This window comes from Canis aureus, chromosome 19, assembly GCF_053574225.1.
Source record: "Canis aureus isolate CA01 chromosome 19, VMU_Caureus_v.1.0, whole genome shotgun sequence".
In the NCBI taxonomy this organism is placed as follows: Eukaryota; Metazoa; Chordata; class Mammalia; order Carnivora; family Canidae; genus Canis; species Canis aureus.
In genome coordinates this window covers 40,306,316-40,328,877 of record NC_135629.1, presented here as the reverse complement: position 1 = coordinate 40,328,877, position 22,562 = coordinate 40,306,316, and the positions used below count along the sequence as shown (strand labels likewise).

At 57.9% G+C, this 22,562-nt stretch overlaps 1 protein-coding gene across 3 annotated transcripts in view; it reads left to right on the top strand.

Annotated features, from left to right (window-relative positions):
- The first annotated feature begins 7,898 nt into the window (after window positions 1-7,898).
- The window catches only part of SEMA3F (semaphorin 3F), a 30,004-nt gene continuing 15,340 nt past the window's right edge, over window positions 7,899-22,562 (top strand). The window contains exons 1-2 of one of the 3 annotated variants that reach the window (XM_077858818.1): window positions 7,899-8,198; window positions 12,164-12,323. In XM_077858818.1, the coding sequence (XP_077714944.1) occupies window positions 12,212-12,323 (112 nt within the window). In that variant the 5' untranslated portion in view covers window positions 7,899-8,198; window positions 12,164-12,211. Of the gene's footprint in view, window positions 8,199-9,441; window positions 9,465-12,163; window positions 12,324-22,562 lie in introns of those variants that run through there. The other 2 variants (XM_077858820.1, XM_077858819.1) reach the window with 2 other exon arrangements.

Below are 22,562 nucleotides of genomic sequence, written 5' to 3'. Positions count from 1 at the left end.
GTTAAGTTTGGAAATCAGCCCTGGGACACCTGGGTGGCTCAGCAATTGAGCGTCTGCCTTGGGCTCAGGGCGTGATCCCGGAGTTCTGGGCTCGAGTCCCGCATCAGGCTCCCTGCATGGAGCCTGTTTCTCCCTCTGCCTGTGTCTCTGTCCTTCTCCCTCTGTGTCTCTCATGAATAAATAAAAATCTCTAAATCTCTAAAAAAATAAAAAGGATATTAGCCCCTCACAGGACAGTAAGCCCTATCCAGGGGTGGGGAGCCTGGGCTCCACTTTGCCCCCCTGCCAAGCACACACAGAAGCCAGGAAGCTCATCACTGTGATGGAGTGCTAGCAAGTGCCCCGTTGGCCAGGGAAGACCTAGCTCGCCCCCACCTACATTAGCCCTGCTGCCCAACTCTTGGAGACCGTGTGCTATGAAGGGAGACGGTACACAAGGACTGTTTCTTCTTGGCCGGTCCTAATGCTACTATGCCACAGAGGCCCTGCGGTGCAGCACAGGCAGCAGTGCTGGGCAAGGTCCTCCATTTCCTGGCTCACAGGGGAGGGTGACCAAGATGGGGTATTCTTGCCTTAGACCTCTGGTCTGAAGGTACGGACACTGACCTCATATTGCAACACTTCCTCAGGGAAAAACTGGAGCCCGGCTGAGAGAAGAGGGCCAGGATGGCAGGGTGCCCAGGGTCTGCCCACCAACCCCTCCTCTGTTCAGGGGGCTGCCTTCATCTGGGCCCCACTTCCCTGCAGGGAGTAAGGGACCAGGGAAGGCCACACTGCAACTGTCACGGAAGGGACATTCCCCAGTCATTTGGAACTAAGTAAGTCCAGATCCCAGCTTACAGGCCTGGCTGCAGGACTCTCCTTGGGGCCCCCTCCCCCAGGACTGGGCCACACAGACACATGGACCGGGTGTGTGCAGCAGATGTGAGCCTGAGAGGCAGCCAGAAACCCCACGAATCAGAGCCCATCACCGTCAGCTTTGTTGGGGACTGCCCAGGTCTCCCACCAGCTCTGAGGCTCTGCCTAAGGGACTAGACCCCTCCCTGGGGGCAGGGGTGGGGGTGGGGGCCACTCACAGCTGGAGCTTCACTGACTTTTAAGTCAAGGCAGAGTCTACCCTGAGACCCTGCTGCTGCAGCTTGAGACACTCTCTTCTCAGCTTAGCTTTTAGGTAGAGGAGGAAACAGCAAATGTGCACCCATCTCTGCCTCATCCTCAGCTCCAGGTGAATGTGAGGAAAGGGTCCAAGATGAGGGTAGAAAGCTGCTCCCCATCTCTGATCAGAAGGCCCTGGGCCCCGGATGCCTGGGTGGCTCAGCGGTTGAGCATCTGCCTTTGGCCCAGGGCGTGATCCTGGAGTCCCATGATCATGTCCCACGTCAGGCTCCCTGCAGGGAGCCTGCTTCTCCCTCTGCCTGTGTCTCTGCCTCTCTCTCTGTGTCTCTCATGAATAAATAAATAAAATCTTTAAAAAATAAAGGGGGGGATTAAAAAAAAAAAGGCCCTGGGCTCAGCCCCTCCCGTTCAGGGGTGATGATGATCAGATATTATCTGAGCAGAGACCTGAAGGAGGTAAGCCATGGAAGTGTCTATTGGAAGGCCACCCAGACAAAGGGAATAGACATTGCTGGAGCCCTGAGGCAGGAGAGGTGTGGGAGGAGGAGTGAAGAGGCTGTGGCCAAGAACAGGGAAACATGAGTCAGAGGTGGGGAAGGGGGCTGGCAGGTCAACCACTTTTAAGGACAAGGCTTTTACTCTCAACAAAGTTGGAGACTTTTGAGAGCTTTGGGCAAGAGAGAGACCCGACCTGGCTTCCATATTAACGGGGTCTCTGTGCATCCTGGTTGACTAGATTGTAGGAGACAAGAGCAGAAGCTGGGAGCCCAGTAAGGAGACTGGTGTACTTGTCAGGAAAGAGACAAGGTTGGCCATCTGAGTGGTGGCTGCATAGGCAATGGCTGCAGAGCCGGGCACCAGAGAGAAGGTGGGAAGTGGTTACCTAATATTTTGCACACTTTAAGTTGCAAGTATTTGCTGATGGTTTGAATGTGGATGTGAGTGAGAGAGTCCAGTCTGGTTCTGTGGCTTTTTGGCCTGAGCAGTTGGAAAGATAGAGCTCCTCCAACTGAGTTGGGCAAAGGCAAGAAGTAGCTGGTGGGTGCTCCCAGGTGGGCTCCAGATCCAAGGTCTTCTGCACACAGCCCCTGTCTTAAAGCAGGCTCCACACCCTTGCCCCCCCCCCCCCCCACCGCAGTGGCTGGTGCTGCCCAATCATTACTACTCCAGCACCTGGAGCAAAGGCCTCTGCAGTGACAGCAGAGGAAACAGAATTCCCATCCCAATTCTTAGTGAGGAGGCCTCTCTAGAGCCAGATAAAGATTGAGCTCTAGACCCAAGACTTCGGCTCTCCAGCAGGGGCTGGGCAGGCCCAAGTGAGTGAGGGATGGCTGTCTGGCTTCTGTCTAAACAGGATATGCTCAGGCTGGCCGACGGTCATGGGTCACTTGGCAGCCAGCCAAGCCTGGGCCCACCCAACCCCCACCTCCCTCACACATTACACACACACACACACACACACACACACACACACACACACCCCAGATGAGGGGCATGGGGTAACATGTGAGGATCTCAGAGCCCTGTGTTCTCCCTTTCTTGTTCACTCTGAACTCAGAAGGACCTAGGTCCCCAGCAACATCTCTTAGGGTCTAGCTGGGAGTGCAGGACCAGCAGCAGCCCAGGGAAACTCCACTGGGATTGACTTCCTGGGAGGTAATATCTTCCCAGAGGCCTAAAGGATCTAGAAGTAAATAGGAAAGGAATTCCAGGTACAGGGGAGCAGTACGTGCAAAGACCAGAAGATGAGACAGTGGAGAGCTCCTGCCTGCAGGAAAGGAATGAGGCAGCCTCCAGAAGGGAGGTTTGCCCCTTGTGCGGATGGGACAGTGTTTGAGGGTAAAGGAGGGGGCCGAGGGCTCAGGTCTAGAGGAAACTCGGTTGACACTGGTGCTGAAGTCTGGGAAGAACATTCCTGGTAGAGGCGACAGCAGCAGAAAAGGCCTAGAGGAGGATTTGGGAAGCAGCCAGGAGGTGGCTTGTTCCAGCTTTTGATGGGCTCTGAGCCAGCCCCTGGGGCTGGCTGGGCAGGAGGAGGCTGAGGTGAACCCCATCCTGAGCCTGGGCTGCAGGCACTCCTCACTGCCCCACTCCTGGTGCTGCCCGAGCAACACCTTGCACCCCCTCTCAGGGCCCCCTTTGCAACACTCCCCTTCTCTGGGATCTAGTTCCGGGAGGCGGCGGGTGAGGGCTGCGCCTGGGGCAGAGGAGATGAGAAAACCAGAAAGTGGGGAAACCTGAGCCAGCAACACTGAGGCGGGCGGGCCAGGGCTTGCTTAGCCTGCTAGGCCCGGGAAACAGGTTCCCCGGAGACTGGGCCAGAGGAGGGGGGGCTGGCTTTGTTGCCACCTTCATCCAGGGGGCATGGCAGGTCTCTGAGGCCCAGGCCTCCAAGTCTGGCCTTCTAGAGGCTGAGGCTGGAAGGGCAGAGCATCTCTCAAGGTTGCCCAGCATAGCAGGCTTCTCTCACCCACCTGGAGGTAGGCCCAACAGAGGCAGACAGGAGAGACAGACAGGATGGACAGGGTCACACTTCTATCCCCCACAGCACAGTCTGGAAAAGCCAGAAGGAACAGAAACAGGCATGTGTATGGGCAGAAGCAAGGGCTGGGCCAGGTTGAAAGGCTGGGAGTGTTTTGGGGAGGAACCCCAAAGTGCTCCTGCCCACTGACAGCACCAGCCCATCACCTGGAGGTGGTGACTAGGACAAAGGGGCCCAATTCCTTCCCAGTTATAACCCTTGTGGTTGGGTTTTGTAGCATTTCAGAAGCTCTGGGAGGCTGAGCCATGAGTGTATGACCCAAGACCATATGGCCAGGATGTCATCCCAAGGGTCTATCTTATAGGTACTCAGAGACCATCTTGAAAGGGAGAGGGGGCTACACCAGGAGGCTAGGTCAGAGGAGAAACCGGACCTGGCCTAACCATCTCTGTGTCCACCCTCACCTTGTATATCCGGACCAGAACCAGGAATGTCCATGAGAGCTGGAGGAGAAGCATGCCTGAGATCGAGTGTCCTGCAGAGGAGGCAGAGAGGCATGGCATGGCAGGGTGGGGGGTCAGCCTGGCCTGGCTGTTTCACTTCAGGTGACCCCACAGGGCATCTGAGGTGGCTCTCAGGTGGAGATAGCAGCCAAGCAAGGAGCTTGCTTTTGGAGAGCAAGACAGGAGGACTCTGGGTGTCAGCTGAGTGTTTGGTGGGGGCAGCCAGTCCAGAGGAGCTAGGTGGTAAGACCAGGAGTTGGCTCTTGGCCTCTTGGTTCTTGGCTCATGTTCCCTCTTGGATCTGGTGCTGCAGGGATTTGCTCTCTTATTCATTCAATAAAGATTTATTGAACTCTGGAAGTGCTGCGCCGGGCTCCAGCACTCATTGCCAGCCCTGAGCGCCTGCCTTGGTTATAGACCCTTGGCTCCATGTGGGCCCCACAGCCTGGCCCTTCCCTCCTGGAGCCTTCCCATAACTCCTGAAAAGACCAATTTTTTCTAACCCCACAGCCCAGTGGCTACAGGCCTCATGCCACTTCTCTCAGTATTCTCTCCTTTATCCGAATAGTGGGGACTCAGGAGGAACTGCGAAGTACCTGGAGGTAAATAACCATAAATTCTGCTGGCACACAGGGCCCCCCAACCTGGCACCCAGGGTTGGTGTCAAGGCATCTTTGGATGCTTACATTAAAGGATAATTGTAGGAGGGCCCACTATATTCCTCCCAATAATGCATATTTCATATGTATAATAATGTAAGTAGGGATAGAAAATGGCCAACTCAGCATGGACACCAGATGGGGGTGCAGTGTGGCTTCACTACTGCAATGAGAATTGCTTTTCTTTTTTTTTTTTTTTTTTTTTTTATTTTTCTTTTTTTTTTTTTATTTTTTTTTGAGAATTGCTTTTCTTTCTCTCTTTCTTTCTCTCTTTCTTTCTTTTTTTCTTTCTTTCTTTCTTTCTTTCTTTCTTTCTTTCAAGATTTTTTTTAAAGATTTTTATTTTATTTATTCATGAGAGACACGGGGAGAGAGAGAGAGAGAGGGTCAGATATATAGGCAAAGGGAGAAGCAGGCTCCATGCAGGGAGCCCGACGTGGGACTCGATCCAGGGACTCCAGGATCACACCCTGGGCCAAAGGCAGGCGCTAAACCGCTGAGCCACCCAGGGATCCTTTTTTTTTTTTTTTTTTTTAAGATTTTATTTATTTACGAGAGAGAGAGAGAGAGAGAGACAGAGACATAGGCAGAGGGAGGAGAAGCAGGCTCCATGCAAGGAGCCTGATATGGGATTAGATCCTGGGACTCCAGGATCACACCCTGAGCAAAAGGCAGATGCTCAACCACTGAGCCACCCAGGTGTCCCAAGAATTTCTTTTATTTCTATCTATTACTCAGCCTTCTCAAATTGTTTAGAAGACAACTGGCATTCCATTGTGAGGTGGAGATAGGTCTCTTCCCTCTCCCTGTCTCCGCACCCCCCTTCAGAAGGGCTTCATGCACTAGGTCCATTCTATGTGTTTGAGTAGAGATCCATGGACAATTCAATTGAGTCTCTTTTCTTCCCAACCTAGCACCCTGGAGCCTTCAGTAAGTCTTAACAGTTCTGCTTCAGTGACATGATGATGATCATGCTGGGGATGGTGACAGGGGTGGCTAGGGAGACTGGGGGTGAAGGGGAATAGGAGAATGTGGAAGAGTTGGTGTTGGAAACCATAGTGATGGTGATGTAAGCTGCACTGGTAATGGGGGTGCAGTGGTGGTGACTTCAGGGGTGACCCTGGTCCAGAGGAGTAGGGATTATCACAGTGTTAATCGTGTTAAAACACGATTATCACAGTGTTTTAAATGAGACATAATGGGATGCCTGGGTGGCTCAGCAGTTGAGCGTCTGTCTTCAGCTCAGGGTGGCTCCTGGAGTCCAGGATCAAGTTCTGCGTCGGGCTTCCTGCATGGAGCCTACTTCTCCCTCTGCCTGTGTCTCTGCCTCTTTCTCTCTCTCTCTGTGTGTGTCTCTCATGAATAAATAAATAAAATATTTTTTAAAAATAAATGAGGGCAGCCCCAGTGGCGCAGCGGTTTGGCACTGCCTGCAGCCCAAGGCGTGATCCTGGAGACCCTGGATCGAGTACCACGTCGAGCTCTCTGCATGGAGCCTGCTTCTCCCTCTGCCTGTGTCTCTGCCTCTCTCTGCATGTGTGTGTCTATGAATAAATAAATAAAATCTTTAAAAAAATAAAAATAAATGAGACATAACAGAGAAGAAGGGTGTAGGTACTGTCACTGTAGCCAGCATAATCCAGGCTGGTGTGTCCTTGCTTCAAATGGTCTCTGCTTGGAGCATGTGGGCCAGCATTCCAAATCCAGTCCAGGAGACCCTCACCTGGGTTCTAAACATCTCACCTGATCCTACATTCACAGTCAACCAGTCAGTAGGTCAGAAGGAGAGATGCCTTCTTCCTGCCTTAGCCAGGAAGAGAAGGGGGAGGAGGAAGAGAGTGAAGAGGAGGGGAAGGAAGAGAAAGAGACAGGAGAGAAAAGAAAGGAGAGAGGAGAAAGGAGAGGACAGGAGAGGGGAGAAAGAGGGAGAAAAGAAGACAGGAAGAGGAGGGAATAGAAGAGGGATGGAGAGGAGGAAGGAGAGGACAAAGAGGGCCTGTGCCCCTTGGGACCTCAGCTAAGTGCATGGGGCAGGGCTGACACTGTGGTCCTGGCTGGTGAAGCTATGGTCTTGGGAGTTGGGTTGGGTGTCAGGTCCCTTCCTGGGATCAGGGTAGGCGTTTGGCTCAGTTGCTGGGCCCTGGGGTCATCATGAGGCCAAAATGTCCCTTTCGGGAGAGGAGGCCCAGCCTACCTGGCTTCTCTGGCCGTATGGAACTGTAAGGAGTGGGTCTGTGAGGCTGCTGGTTTGAAATAGGGCTGGAGGCTGGGGAATCACAAGTAGCCCTTGGGTGGTTGGAGAGCAGTGAGGCTGGGCTGCTGCGACCTGGCGGGGCTGGAGGCGGCGAGCGTGTCCGGCGGTGGTGCCAGCCGTCCCAGGGGCTGCACCGCCACCTGCTGAGCGGCTGGGGCAGTCCTGGGTCCTATACTGCGGGACTCAGGCGCGGGGCCCGGCGCGGCCCGCAGCAAGTGGGAAGGAGTGACACGGCAGTGTGTGCGCAGGTGAGCGCAGGCTCGGTGCTCCCCGGCGCGCCCGCCCTTCCCGCCAGGGAGTTGAGTGCCCGGGTAAACACCAGGCGCGGTGCGCGCGGTGTATCCACGGAGAGACAAAGCCAGGGCGGGGCGGGGGCGCCGCCCGCGAAGCCGGGGCGGGGGCGCGGGGTGCAGATTGGTCTCCCCTGGCTCGGGTTGCCCCACCGCCCGGGAGCCCCGAGCCCGGCTCGCGGACAGGTGGAGCGGGGGGCGGGGCGGCGGCCGGGCGGGTCCCGCCCCGGGGGTGGGGCCGGGCGGGGCGGGCGGGGCGGGGCCGCGCTATGCAAATGTCGCCCACGGGCGGCCAATTGCCGGCGCTCCCCGCGCGGCTCCGAGCGCCCCGTCCCGCCGGCGGCCGCGAGACCAGAGCGAGCTAGCGAGCGAACGGCCGCGGTCAGGCCAGCCCCGAGCGCAGCGCAGGGCCAGGGCGCGCCGCGAGCAGCGGCGCAGCCCAGCGCGGCCGCCGGGCCCCAGTCCAGCGCGGCCGCCCGGCCCCAGGCCAGCCAGCAGGCGAGCACCGCCGGGCCGAGCCAAGCGCAGCGCCCCGGAGCCGAGCGCGCGCCGTCGCCCGCGCCCCGCGCCGGGGAATGCGCCCTCGGCGCGCCGGCCAGGGGGCGCCCGCAGCCCACCCGGGGGGAGGCGGCCCCGAGCGAGCGCCCCTGAGCCTTCCCATGGCCCGGGCTGGGGCCCGGGGCCTCGGCTGCTGACGCGCCCGAAGCCCGGGGAACCCGTTCAAGCCGGGCCGCGGCGTCGACCCCGGCTCAGGCACAGAGGCGAGAGGGCGCGGGCAGGGCCATGGCCCCGGGGGGCCGCTAGCGCTGGCCGGCCCGACCCGGAGCCGCTCAGCCGCCGCCGCCGCCGCCGCCCCCGCCGCCCGGGAGCCCAGGCCCCGCCGCCGCGGAGGAGGTGAGTGCGGCGGGGAAGCGGGAGGGAGCGGGCAGGCGGCCGGGCCACCCCGCGATCCCTCCGGGACCTGCGGCACTGCAACTCTGCGGAAGTGTCCGGGGCGCGGGACTCGGGGAGGCCGGGGGCTTCCCGGGGACGCAGGGGCGGTGGGACTTGAGTGGGCGCTGTACCTGTTCGGGCTGCCCCGACCCTTATCGGTGCGACGTGGGCATGTGGCGATGGTGTGCCCTGCGGGGTCACCAGTGTGCAAAACAACTTTTTCTCCTAAGATTCTGGGTGTGTGTGGGGTGTCCCATGCGCCCCCCCCCCAACGTTCCTGGAGCAGGAGTACGACTGCCCCTTCTCCTGGCTCAGCTCTTTCCCACCAATGCCTCAGGCAGAGGGCTCTTCCACGTAGCCTGTGCCTGGCCTGCCTCAGTGTCCCCATCCAGATCGTCTGCTCTAAGAGAAGAGTTACACCGGCAGCCCCCACGTGGAGGGGGGACTGATCAGCAAGGCAGGAGGACCTCCAGCCCTGAAGGTTTTCTCCCAACTCTGTGCTAGCCCCTTGACCCCCCAGATGCCAGCTTGGGTTTGCTTTTCCAGCAGGGACTCTTGCTTGGCTTAGGGGCCTGTGTGAGGAGGTGTAGAAGATCTGGGAAAGCCTGCAGTTAAGCCCCCCACTTGGGCAGGCTGGGGCCCCAGGGGTGAAATGGAGCAGGGGACTCCAGAAGCTTGGTGGGCTCACCTAGAACAGGTGAGACCAGAGAGTGTCAAGGTGGCCCAGGAATGAGGCAGGCCTGGCAGGATGGGTCAACTGGAGCTAAGGCTGAGGTCCTGGCTGCTTAAATAACTTGTAATTCTTGAGATAGCTTTTGAGAACACTATCCCATGAGCACGTGGGGGGGTGACCTGAAGGCACTGGTGTGTCCACTCTGGAGCTGGGCCAGGTTGGGGGTTCCTGTCTTCCTGAATTCACCCAGATTGTCTCCCAGAAGCCTCTGTCCTAGTTGCAGAGATAGGAAAACTGTATCCAGGGGTTGGGAGGCTCATCCCAGGCCCGGGGGTTGGATGGAGCCGGGGCCGGGTTGGATGGAGCCGGGGCCTTTTCCGAGGCTGCCCGGGAAGTGTGCCTAGATCCCTGGGATAAGGTGTGCTGGAAGGCCAGGGCCCTGGGCAAGCCTATCCCTGCTGCTGACCCTCGGTTCTGAAGGAGCCAGGCCCGGAAGTGTGGGAGGTGTGGGGAGAGAAGACCAGCAGCCTAGCCTCAGTGCCCCCCATGTTCTGGTAGGCATATCTTGGTGGGGAGGATGAGGCTGAGCCCAGGTGACCTTGACTGGGAAACCCCTGACCATGAGAGGGGGTTTTCAATCCCACCTATGGTGGGGTGGCTCTGCTTCCTGGTCCTTGGGGTATTGGGGGAGGGGGAAAGCCAAGAAGCCAGAAAGGAGCTCTGGCCTGCGGGGGTGGGGGGTGGGGGGTGGGTACCATAGGGCTAGGGTGCTGGTAATAATTTCATCTCCATGTTCCCCCGCAGCCCCTGCTCCTGCCTGCCTTCCATCCAGGCAGTTCTTAGCTCAGAGGAGCTAATCTCTCTCCTCTGAGGCCGGCTGTTCACCCCCCACCCCCCCTACAAGCCTGGGAGGTCTGGATCAGGCTGGACGATTCGACCACCTAGCCCCCTGCCCTACCCCCAGGTGCCTCCAGACCCCCTTGTCTGGCCGCCCCTTCTCTGCACCCCTTGCCAGCCCCAGCTCCTCGGTTCTTTGTTCGAACGTCTTTCCTCCGTCCCTCCCTCTCTCCTCCCTCTCTCCTCCTCCCTCCCGCCTGCCTCCCTCCCTTGCTCCCTCCCGCCAGGCTTCTTTCCTTCTTTCTCTGCTCTCCTCCTGGTGGGCTCCCAGGTGGCGGTGGCTGTTCCTTCTCTGTCCACCCACCTGGCTCGCCTGACTGGGGGCTCCTTTGGGGCTGGGGCTAAGTGGAGTGCATTTAGGGGCTGGCAGAGGGGAAGTGACTGTGGAAACCTCTCTCTGTCCCTCTCTTCCTCTCATCCCCTCTCTCTTCTCTCCTCTCTTCCTTCCCCTATGCTGCCAAAGAGGGGTCCTGGACTGGGATCTGAGGCCCCAGCAGACTTCAACATCCCCCACTCACTCCTTTAAAGGGCTAGAGCATTGTGGGAGGTCCCTGTAGGGGCCCCAGTGGGGCAAAGCCCTCCACCCTCCTGGCTACCTTGGGGGACTCTAAAGCTGTCCCTGGTGACCCTGACCTTGTTACCATGAAAATGGATGCAGGAGAAATGAGGTCATGAGGGGGTTGTGAGTCATCCTGAGCCCCCTGATACATAGGATCAAAGATCTCTGAGGGACCCGGACTGCATCCTGCACCCCTAAGCCAGGACTGTGTTCCCCAGCTTCTTTCAGCCCCACCCCACTAGCAGGTCAAGTTCTTAAGCAAACACATGCTTGTGAGGACGTGTGTGGGCATGCAAGTGTGGACGTGTGTACATCCACAACTGTTAGTGGGGGCCCCCTGGGTGCACCCGAGGGTGATGGTGGCTGCTTAGCCCTTTCTCCTGCCTGCCCCCCCTCACCAGAGCCTTCAGATTCACTCAGCACCAGCTTTGTATGCCCGCAGACTGGGGGAGGGGCTGGTTCCAGTCTCCCCTCCCTCAGCCAGCCTCCCCAGGAGGGAGCATCTGTGATGGGGGATCTTGAAGGAATTTGAGAGGTGTGTCAGGCCCTCTAGAGAGGGTGTTCCCGCAGAGGGCACCACCTGGGGAACAGGCCAGGAGCCCTGAAGCTGTACTTCCTGTCTGAAGAACCACCAGTGGTTTGTCCTGGCAGGAGAGGCAAGGGCTCCGGGGAGGCGAGGCGAGTGTGGGGAGGGCCTCGGGGTCTGTTGAGTGGGGCCTGACAGATGTGGAGGCTGGGCCTTGCCTCAGCATATGTCAACCAGTGCAAGGGATTAACAGGCTGCTACCTCTCACCCTCACTCCAGGGTCCTAGAAATGGGCCTAGGGTCCTGCATCCCGTGGGAAAGGGGAATTGACAGGGCAGATCCAGAGGATGGGGCTCACATTCTCATTCTCTGTGCCCCCACCCCCAGTGTATCTGGGGGGGGGGGGAATTGGCGCTGATTTTTGCCGGGAGGGAGCAATATGTTCCGACAACTGGTGCTGGGCTGCGTTTACCCAACAGCCAGTCTGCCTGGGGAGACAATATTGGAAAAACATAATATCGAAACTTGGACCTGCTGGGGGTATGGGAGTTCTGCTGGGGACACTGAGGTTGGCTCAGACCCTGCCCCAGGCCTGCTGGCTATCCTAGCTCCCCTCTCTTTGCCCTCTAGAGGCAGAGCTGGAACTTTACCTGGCAGGAAGTCCTTCTGTACATCTGACCTGGATCCCTCCTGCTGTGATTTCAGTAAAAGTAGACCCTGCTATTCTTTGCCTCTCCTTTTCTGGCTGCTGTCTCTTCCACTTTAGGCTGTCTATGTGGGTCTTACTTATCCTCCACTCTTCTCCCATGCCCTCCACCCCAGGAATCAGGTCCGGATTTTCTTGTATGGGGAGAAGAGGTTTGGCTGGAGCAGGCAGGGCTGGATCCAGCTCTTCCCTCATTTCTTGAGGAGCAGCCCATTTGGTTGGAGGTGGGCACTGAGGAGAGAGGCTACTGGGAACTGGAGGAAGCTGTAAGATGGCCTGTTTGAGCCAGACCCTGTGGGTGGAATTTAGGATGCTGGAGGGTGGGGCATTGTTTGAATTTCCAGTGGCCCCTATTAGCTCTGGTGACCCCAGGCTGCACCTGGCTGCTTGGTCTCCAGGCCTGTTGACTACACCTTTGCAGACAAAGGCAGGGACAGGAAAGCATGTAGGGTTTGCACACTGGGGCATTCATAGCTACAGGCTGAGGGTGTGGACAAGGAGAGTTGGTAGGGCAGGACACCCCCATCTGCCTTACACATTTCTGATATGGATTCCCCCTTCCCAGGTGTCCAGAAAGCCCAGCCAGTGTCCTGGGCCCTAGGCCCCTCCCACGATGCCTGTCGCTGGTCTCCTCCTCTGGGCTTCCCTACTGACTGGGGCCTGGCCAGCCACCCCAAACCAGGACCACCTCCCGGCCATGCCTCGTGTCCGGCTCTCATTCAAAGGTAAGAGACTGCCTTGCCGTTGCCCAGCATCATCCTCTGTCCATAGCACTTGGCCCGCTGCAGAGGCGACAGGAAGAGGCAGGCAGAAAAAGATACTTTGTGCAGCCCACGCGGGTCACCCTGGGTATGTGGGTGGGGAGGAGAGGACCGTGGTAACTTGCCAGGAAAGGCTAGAAAGTGGGCCATGTAGACATTTCAGGGATGTCTTCTGAGTCTGGGCCCCTTCTTGAGGCAGAATGTGGGGTCTCTGGCTGGGCGACATAGGGTCTGCAAAGCACCTCCCTCGGTGTGTTAGACAACTGAGGAAGAGAGATGCCACTTCTTCACACTTGTGTTTGTGGAAGCCCTTCCTTGCCACAGTTCTGCATCTGGTCCTGCCCTGGGTGGCCCCTGAGGTGGAGGCTCAGGCAGTCAGGCAGCACTTGAGGCCACAGAAAGCTGGAGGAGCAGGTGTGGGTCTCCATGTGGGAGGGGTTCCCGGAGAGCAGGGAGGGTGCTGCTGGGTGGGAGGGGAGGGGAGGGGAGGCCACCTGGCAAGTTCAGGGACAGCGCATGCTATGTGACAGGTCTGAGTTCCTGAGCTCCCCAATGAGCGCTTTGCTTTGGGAGGCACTGGAAGGCTTTAATGGTGGGTTGGGGTCTGGAAAGTGAGAGACAGGCCCCTCAGCTCCATCACCTTTGTACCTTACCCACCGGCAGGTGAACACACATGGCACACACTCGGGTTCAAGTGTCACTAGCCACTTTCTCAAAGGTGTGTGTGTGATCAGAAGACTCCCCCCGCACCCCTGCCTACGGAAAGGGGATGCTGGGACCTGGGGGACCTATGGTCACTGCTGACTTCTCCTCTGGCCCAAGGTCACTTTGTCCAGCCGCCTGCCTGGGGTGGGGCTGACTTCGCCCTGGCTTGCCAGATTTCCGGGCACATATATTGGGGTGAAAGGCTGGGCTGACTTTTCCTTCCTCAGGTTTGGCTGAGGTCCAGCCTCTACCTCATCACGTTCCCATGTCCCCTTGTCCCCATGTCCCCAGCAGAGCTCCTCCCCTGTCCTCATCCCACCCTGTGAGTTGATAGGGGGATTGGGGAGTGAATTTCTGAGGATGTGCCTGGAAGGAGTCCAGCGTGGGGCCTGAGGAATGGGCGGAAGTGTGATGGGTTTAGTTGTAAGAGCACCCCTGGCCCCCAGGCCTGGGAAGGGGAGAGGTTTATTATGCTGATAACTCCACCCTTCCCCAGCGCATTTCCTCAGAGCAGATTAATAAATCTTGAAGGGGCTTGGCCCTCCTCTCCCTGCCTTCCCAGCCCAGGATGCTGGCAAGGGGAGCAGAGTGTCCCCTCCTCACACAGGGGAAGGAAACAGGGGCTTGTCTCCATACCCCTGGGATCCTAGAACCCAGACATCCATTCTGGGTGTTATATTTGCCATCACCCAGAGACCCATGAGGGGAAGCAGGAGGGATAAGACACAGGGAGGTCCTCTGGACGCATCTTTTAAACCTTAGACCTCCAGAGACAGAGGGCCTAAGACTTTTGTTCCTGTTTTCCAGAGAGAGAAACCGAGTCTCAGGCAAGGGTAGGGCCAAGGTCAGGCAGGAGGCAGAGACGAGGCCAGAAATAGAACCCTGGTGTCCTGGCCTTGCTGACGCCCACATCAGTCAGGTCGATTCCTTCTCAATTAGCTCTGAAGCCGACACCCGCGGTGACTAAAAGCCTGGCTTGCTGGCAGCCATCCTGTGGTGCTGACTGCTATGGCAGCCTGTGGTGGGGCCATAGGAGGCCTGGGGCCACCCCATCCCAGGCCCCTGTGCCCTCATACACACAGGCTTCCCTGCCTTGAATGACCTTCCCCATTCCCCACTCACCATATGGCCTAGTTGTGGCTTAGATGTCACTTAGTTTAGCAGATGCTTGAGTCCCCACTCTGCACCAGGCCCGGTGCTGAGTACCAGGGAGTCTGCAGTGAACAAGATGGTGAGCTCACTGTTACACTGGCTGAAAAGATAATGGACACCCAGTTGGTCAGTACCAGCCAGGAGCCCCGCACTTCCTGCGCCCCGGGCGCTGTGCATCCCCTCATGCTGGATGGCCTCAGCCTGGTCAGGTACACAGAGTGATGCTCAGTAAGGAGTAGGTCCTCACCAAGCATTTATAGAGTGGTTACCAACACCCATAGAAACTGGGATTTTGGGCAGCCTGGGTGGCTTAGTGGTTTAGCACTGCCTTCAGCCCAGAGCATGATCCTGGAGACCCAGGATCAAGTCCCATGTCGGGTTCCCTGCATGGAGCCTGCTTCTCCCTCTGCCTGTGTCTCTGCCTCTCTCTATCTCTCTCTGTGTGTATCTCACGAATAAATAAATAAAATCTTAAAAAAAAAAAAGAAAAGAAAAGAAAAGAAACTGGGATTTCACAACCAGGCCAGGAACTGGGAAGGAGGTGGAGGCCCCTTCTCCTGGGTACACATGAGGGGCACAGAGAGGATTGTTCTCAGAAGCACCGGTGGTCACTCTTGCTCTTTGCCTCAGTTTCTCCATCTGTGCCTTGCCTGGATATAGCAGTGCATACCAGGCCTCAGGGACTCGGCCTAGGCTCCTCCCCTCCCCACCCCTGAGTCCTGCTGCCTTCGGGAGGTGCTAGTTCCTGCCTGGTTGGGCCAGACCCTGCAAGCTGGAGGTGCTGGCATGAGGGGCCACGCTGTCCGGAGCAGCTAAAGGAACAAAAGCAGGAACTGGTCCAGGCTTGGTCTTGCTGCCTATGCATCCGCCTGGGCACCCCAGCCAGGCCTAAGGCTGAAAGGGTGGAAGGGAGATGGGGCCCAGAGTTCAGTTAGAGTCGAGGTCGGAGTGAGGGAAGGCAAGGTGGAGGGTGCTCCTATGGCTCATCTCCTGAGCTTCCATTATTAGCACAACCAAAGTAAGGCAGAAGTGAGAAGATTTCCAGGAGAGGTGAAGTGTTCCCTGATAGCTTCTGCTATCAGACGGCCTGGCGAGTAGCACCCTCTCCTCCACCCATCGTGCCCTGGAATCCCCTTAACCCCAGGGTCCCTGGCCAAACCTGGGTGGGGAAAGCTCTCCCTTCCCGTGTCCTGAGATGACCCAAGCCAGGGGGCACCCCCTCCCTCTGTAGCAGGGGGGTGTGAATGCCCTGCCAGCTCCTTTGTTCAGCTCAGGGAATGTTTACTTTATCCCGGGAAGCCACCTCCACAGTAAGCCACTGCCTGCTGCCTGGGCTGGCTTTAGTCAGGACATGGGGCCAAAGAGGCCTTTAGTGGGGGAAAGAGGTCCTATGATGACACGAGGTGGCTGGGCTACTGGGGAAACTGAGGCAGGAGTAGGGAGGTGGTGAAAAAATCAGGAAGGATGAAAGTAATAGAAATAACAGTAGTTATTCATGATGATAACCACGTGGTGTTCTCTCCAAGGCCTGAGGGGTTCTCCCTGGGTTTCCTGTGAGGCTTCCCGTCACTCAGGAGCAGGATGAAGCTGGAGCCTGGCTCTGCCTGATGTCTGAGCCTGTCCTAGGACTGAGAGAGCAAAAGGTCGGTTGAGGGAAGCAGGCACTGCTCTCCCCCATGAGCTCAGGACAGGATTCCAGGATCCTACAGCATTGGTCTTAGCCTTCCCAGCCTCATTTCCCAAGGAGATGGCTGAGGTCCCACTGGGGAGGCTTCTCATGCCCTCTGCTTATGGAAGCAACAACACTTGAGTTTGCCTGCTTCCTGTAGATCTGGCCCTCCATCACCCAGTCTTCCAATGATCATAGTCCCCTAGGAAGCTCTCTCCTTTTGGAAAGAGGAGAAGGAAAACCAGGGTCTAGGAGAGGCAAGGACTCTTGTGTCCAGAGTAGCCTTGGGATTTGGATCTTCTCTAACTCCAGGTGTAACTGACTTACTCTGTGGGGAAGGACACTCTGCAGATGGAGGGCAATGGGTGGGTGCTGGTCACTGCCTGCCCACCCGCCTCAGCCCAGCCTCCAAGCCTCTGGGGCTAATGGCCCAGCATAGTGCTACTGCTTACATCATCTGTATGTGGCATCAGACAGCCAGAGTGGCCAGGCCTCCTTGTTAGGAAGTGATGACATTGGAGGTTAGGAGAGGTCGTGGTCCATTTACTTCACCCAAGGGGGAATGGAAAGTGAATATGGGTTGAGGTAGAGGTGACTTTAGCTCTGATGGAGCTAAAGCTCTGATGGATGCCCCATCCCCAAGCCTGACTGTAGGGTGAAGAGGGGGCTTGGAGCTAGGAGATTTAGCATCAGGAGAAGGAAGGAAGGGAAGGAAGTTGGGGGGCAGGGGGAGGCCCAGAAGCTTAGGGCCCAGAGGTGGTACCAGGGAGCTGAGTTGAAATCAGGTGTTCCTGACAGCTACAGTGGGATTTGGAGCTAGCAAACTGGGGAGGGGCCAATATTCCAGATAAGCCAGGAAGAGGAAGGTAGAAAGACCCAAAGCATGAACTTGAGCCCAGATTCCTGCATTTGAGATCTCAGTTTTCCAGGAAATAGGAACTGTCTTACTCCTGAGAGGGGACTTGGAAGTGGCCACTTCGGGAGTTGGGAGGTCCTGGAGGCTGACTGGCTGCCCCTTAGCTGACCAGCACTTGACACTCAGAGATAGTGGAGCAAGTCCTGGTGCATGCTGAGAACCTGTCTGAGGCCCACCCTGAGTCATCCGGGCCAGAGCCGGGGCTGTGGGACTTCTACCGTGGTCTTTCCAGGTCCAGCCAAGCCTCAAATGGGACCGCCACTAGCTGGGCCTCAGCAGCCTAGGCCTTGTCTCTGGTTCCCTGGCATGTCGCCCGCCCCTCCCTCCCTGGCTCCAGCTTTCCTTGGCACTGAGCAAGGAGCTGGTGCATGCTCAAGGAGTAAATCATGTTCCTTGGCAGCCCCCGCTGCTTCGTAATCGTAAAGAATTTAAAGAGAAACCGCCAAGATAAAAATCTCATCTCAGCCCATAAAGGTATCTTTCACTCTGGCTTTAGAGGCAGCAGCCTCGGAGTGGGCTCCTGGCTGTCTGCACCTGTGTGCGTGCACCTCCAACCCTGTGACCTCTCCAGAGGTGGTGGGGGCCCAGAGGGTGTCTTCAGAGCTATGGGTACTTGGCCCTGATCCCTGGGAGACCTGCTCCTTCCCAGGCATTAAATGTGGTAGAAGGCGAAGGTGGTGGTAGTGGTGTTTGAAAGGGCTGTCCCTGAAGGCAGACAGACCTCCATTCTGCCCTTGTCAGCTGTGTGACCTCAGGCAGGTGGCTTAGCCTCTTTAGAATCTGGTTCCTTCTGTGTAAGGTGAGGATAGCTGTGGCCCAGTGGAAGCGACATCCTAAGGGCTCAGGCTGCCTTGCTGGCGTCCTGGCCATGGGTAGTTCTCGAGTAGTGAACTTCTCTGTGTCCCTGCTGCATTGTCTGTAAAATGGGGATGAGAGTGGGGCTTACCTCATTGTGCTGTGGGAGGATTAACTCTGTGAGCCCAGTTACAGCCTTGGAGAAGGGCGTCTCAGTAACTAGGAGCCGCACCTAGGGTGGCAGAGGGGCTAGGGCTGGTCCTGGGAGAGGCCCAAGGAGTCCCGCACTGCCTCACCCCTCCCTGTAGATTTCTAACCTTTGCTGAAGGTGACTGTGTTTGGAGAGAACTGCAGGAGGTACCCTGAGCCCTGTGCCAGGAGTGGAGTCAGGTGGAGATAGGTTGCCTCTACTGTGGGCATCCGATCAGGCTTCCTGGAGGAGGATGCATCTCAAACGGAGGAAGGGAAACTGTGGGCAGGAAGAGCAGGAACAGAGGTGAGGTGTGTGTGGCCTAACACGGGTGGGGGGGGGGGAGGCAAGATACCATGGAGTCTTGCTCTTGGTGCTAGGATGGAGCGTTTGTGCTTGCTCTTTGTGGGTTTTAAGTTCTTTGTTCTTCTTGGCAGAGGCACCAAGTGCATACGGTGAGGAAAATCCAATGAGAGTGGTGCACTGGGGAGGGGATGCCTTGTAGGGAGCTCCCCCCACTGAGATGAGCTGCCCACTCTGATACCCCTCCAGCAGCTGTAGTGACCCCTCCCTGAGTGCTGTTCTGTCGTCGTCTGCAGCTAGGGGCGACCAGACGTGGATCACTCACTTGGGCATCTGCATCACTGGGCTGAGAACATGGCTTCCTGGCCTAGCCTGGTGCTGACCTGGGAATCTGAGCCCTGTCTCAAGGGAGCCCTTGGAGTTTTGGAGAAGCAGAGAAGATTCCTGCTGCATTTTTCTTAGAAATAGCAAGAGGGCCTTTGCCAGAGGCCTGGATGCCAGAAGGCTCCGGTCTGAATCCAAAGCTCAGCTCACGTGGGTGCCTGAGCTTGGCAGGCCTGCAACCACCACTGCCTGCCCCTCAACATACCATACCCCAGGCTGCTGAGCGGTCTCAGGGAGAGGGTGGAGGCCTCCTGGGTTCCTGACCACTGGTCCTGACCCAGCGAAGAATGGGCCTGGGTGGTGGCTGCTGTACTAGGATCCAGGAGGCCTGTCTGTCGGGGAGGGAGGCCTCAGCTGGGCCGACTTGTGGCATTCTCACAGGGGCTGCTGGCAGGTATCTCTGTATCTCTGCCAGACGGGGACAGCCCCAAACCAGCAGGTCCCTCCAGGGGTCAGGAAGTCTTTGGGGCATGAGGCCTCAACTCCAGAACCCCCTGCCCCCAGTCTTCTTCCTTCCTTCCTCCCCCTTATCCCCCCCGCCCCCTCCCCCTGGCCTCCCTCCCTCCCATCCCCACCCTGACCCCTCCTTGGCTTCCTAGCCGGACATGCTCTTTCCTCTGAGGTCTGTGCACCCAGCCAAGAGCCATGTTTCTTTCCATTCAGGGCTCTGTGCTGATGCTCTCATTTCCCTCCACGGGCAGAGTCCACGGCTGTGTACTTGCTAGTCAGCCAGCAGGGTGGGCCCCTGTGGATTAGACACTACAGTTGGCAGAGGAACAGCTAGAACTTGGAGGGCCTTGTGGGCTCCTGCGGCACCCCGGGGGTGCAGGGCTGCTGCCTGCACTGGGACCCCATCCTGTCCCAGCACCAGGCCTGTGTGGGGAACTAGCTGCCTTCCCAGATGGATGACTGGCTGAGTCCTGCTTGGGGTCCTGACTCTGTCTTACTGCATCAACCAAGGCTGACCCTGAATGACTCACCTGTTGGATGCCTCACTTTCCCCATCTGAATGTTGGAGAAGGGACTGAGGCTGTCTGGGATGTCCTGGGAATCTCTGGGTGGGTGGTATGTAGGGCTGCAGGGGCCCCAAGAGTCCAAGGAGGGCAGCAGAGTTGGGGGCCGGGTGCAGGGCAGGGGGAGGGTCTTGACACCCACCAGCCTGTCAGTCCCATCCTGGCCTGTCCGTCTGGTTGATTTATCGGAGTAAATGAGCCATGGAGAGTTTGTTGTCTTTTGCAGTCACAGGGAGGAGGAGGTGGGGGGGGGGGGAAGGAGTGAGGGGTTTCCGGGCTAGGTCTGGAATGCAGGAGGCGGGCCCCCGAGGCCTGTGGAACTGGAAGCCTGATCTACTCTCCCCACCTGAGAAATGGATCAGTACAACCCTCCCCTCAGGGCTAACTGTCTTCCCACCCCCTTCACGCTTCTTGGGGTGCATTCCTGTGTGAACTGTTTGCCACCACCTCCTGCCCCATGCCCAGGGGCTACCTGTCCCTCCAGGCCAGCTTCTGCACTGTGACCTTTCTGAACTGGGCTAGAGCCCTGAGCTTTCGCCGGGCTGGTGAATGCCCAAAGATGTCCTCATAGGCAGCTGTGCATGCCGTTAAGGATCCACGGAGGGCCTCCTGGCCTCCTGAGTCACCAGCCCAGACCTAGAATGACCAGGAGCCATGGAGCTGTGGGGGCGGGGAGGGATCACTGGAGGCACTGAGGCTGGAGAGCCCCCTAGCTGCTGGGGCAAAGTGGTCCAAAGTCATCAGACATCGTTGTGGGAGAGAAGTGTAGAACCTTGGGTTTCCGGCAGGCACCATGTGCCAGGATGTGACTCTGCTGCCCCTTCCCCCTGGCTTTTCCTGGGTCAGGATGAGCTGTGCCCCCAGCCTGTTCTCTCCTGGGCGGAGCAGACGGGCACTGGGGCGGAACGGGCGTGGGAACAGCATGGCTGAGCCTGCGGGCCCCAGCCCCAGCCCCAGCCCCCAGCCCCCAGCCCCCAGCCCACAGCCTCCAGCCCCCAGCCCACAGCCCACAAAATGGGAGGGAAGCCTACAGTGCAGCTTTAGCCCAGCTGGGTGGCTCCAGCTCGGCTCTGGCTTGGTGTTTACTGAACAGCTGGGATGTTTACAGTAGCCCTTAAGGAGGGGCCTCTAGTTCCAGAGGATTTCCCAACTTGAGGGTCCCACTGGAACTGTTCAGACTTCACTACCTTCCCACACCACTGGAATAGCACGTTAGGGAGACAGAGATTGCACCCATCCCTCCCCTCACCCGGGCTGGGCCAGTGTCACAGCACCTGCCCCTCCACCCTCCATCCTGGCCTTGTGTCCCTCTCTCCTAGAGGAACCCACATTTCCAGGAAGTGGCTGCTCTAGATGGTGGAATACGGTAACTGGGTCCCCAGTTCAGACTTTTAAATTAAATTCAATCAGAGCGGTTATTGAATATAAACACGCCAAGTCATTTACATGTTAATTATGTTGAATGGACTACGAGGCCATAATTAGTTGCTAATTGGGTGAGAGCGGCTGTAATTGGTTTTGTTGGCACCGACCTGGCTCACCTGCCTGGGGGAAGGGGGCTGAGTGTGGATGGCTCCTGGGGATCTTGTGGATCTCCAGTGCTAGAGAGCCTGGCCCAGGGCTGGGATTGAAGGGGTCAGATATTGAGGGGCTTGGGGCCATAGGAACTGGAGCCTACCCCCCAGGGAGGAGGCAGTTTAAGCCTCAGGCAAAACTCTTGGTCTGGTCTCTAGGGATTCCTATCCAGAACATTTCAGGGATAGAAAAAGGGCTAGGAGAGCAAGCCCCTGGATCAGTAGTGACAGCCTCCCCTGCCCAGCTCTATGTGGGACCTGGCCCTGAAGAAATGGGAAATGCCCCGGAGAGCCCATGGGAGCACCAGACAGATGTCACCCTGGAATATCCAGGGAGATGCTGGGGCTGTTGGTTGGCCAGGCCAGTGTTGGGGTGTCGGCATTGTGTATGAATGAGGTGGGTGTGCTGAGTAGAATGGGGGGAAGGGTGCATGCAAAGGCTTTAGGGGCTGCCCTGCCCCCAGCTCGGCCTGGCTGGGGCTCCCAGGGTTGTAAGGCTGTGGCCAGGGGCTGAGGCCTTCCGGCTGGCCGCTCATTAAAAGAGGATTAGGCTAGGAGCCAGGGGGCCAGCCCAGCCCCCAGGCCTTCCTCTGGGGCCCCTCACAGCTTTGGGGGAGTGTTAAGAGGCTGGGGGCCACCTCTCCCTAGAGTGCATGGGGACATCCAGTAGGGACTGTCTAGGTCCTGCCACTCCTGCTTGCTGCCACTGCTGCTGCCACCTTGTTCACCTCAGTTTCCTTCCTCGGAAGAGCAGGAGGATAAAGCACTGACAGACACCCTGGCCAGCACCCCCACCGCTCATCCCCCACCTCATCGCTCTGCAGCTCAGGGATTAGGGCTGCACTAGCCTACATGAGGTCAGAGGTCAGGGCTGGGCTGCAGGGACCCGTCTATCACCCCCCCAGTACCCCAGCACAGGCCCGGGAGGTGACACTGTCAGTCAGGGCCTGCCACTTTGTGGGGCTGTAACCAAGGGGGCGGGGTGCCCACCTCTGCTCCAAAGACCCCCTTTTGACAGCAGCCTTTGCCTCACTGGCCACAGAGCCCGTGTCCTAGAGACGGGCAGCAGGGGTCAGGGCCTCCCACTTGGAGTCTGCGGGGGTGAGGGCTGTGGACACACCTCCTCAGGGCTGCCCACGCTCACTGCCTCCTTTAAAGTAAGGCACCCGCTGCTTCCCAGAGGGGAGGAAATGGAGACCCCCCAAGACTAAACCCCTATATGCTGAGAATGCTCCTGTCTCTGGACCTTTGCCAGGCCATTCTGGGCCAGGACCCTGAGTGTCTAATGGCCACAGGGAAGTTCTAGAGGCTGGGAACGGCTGCGGAAATGAGGTGTCTGATGCCAGAAAAGGCTCTTCCTTCCCGATGACGGGAAAAGCCTTCCCGGATGTCGCCCCACCCAACCTGTGCCCAGCCTGGGTGAGGGTATGGGGGTGGGGAGCCCTTCCCAGGAGGCATTATCCAGGCTCACCATCCTCTGTCCCCAAGGTCAAAGCTTATCC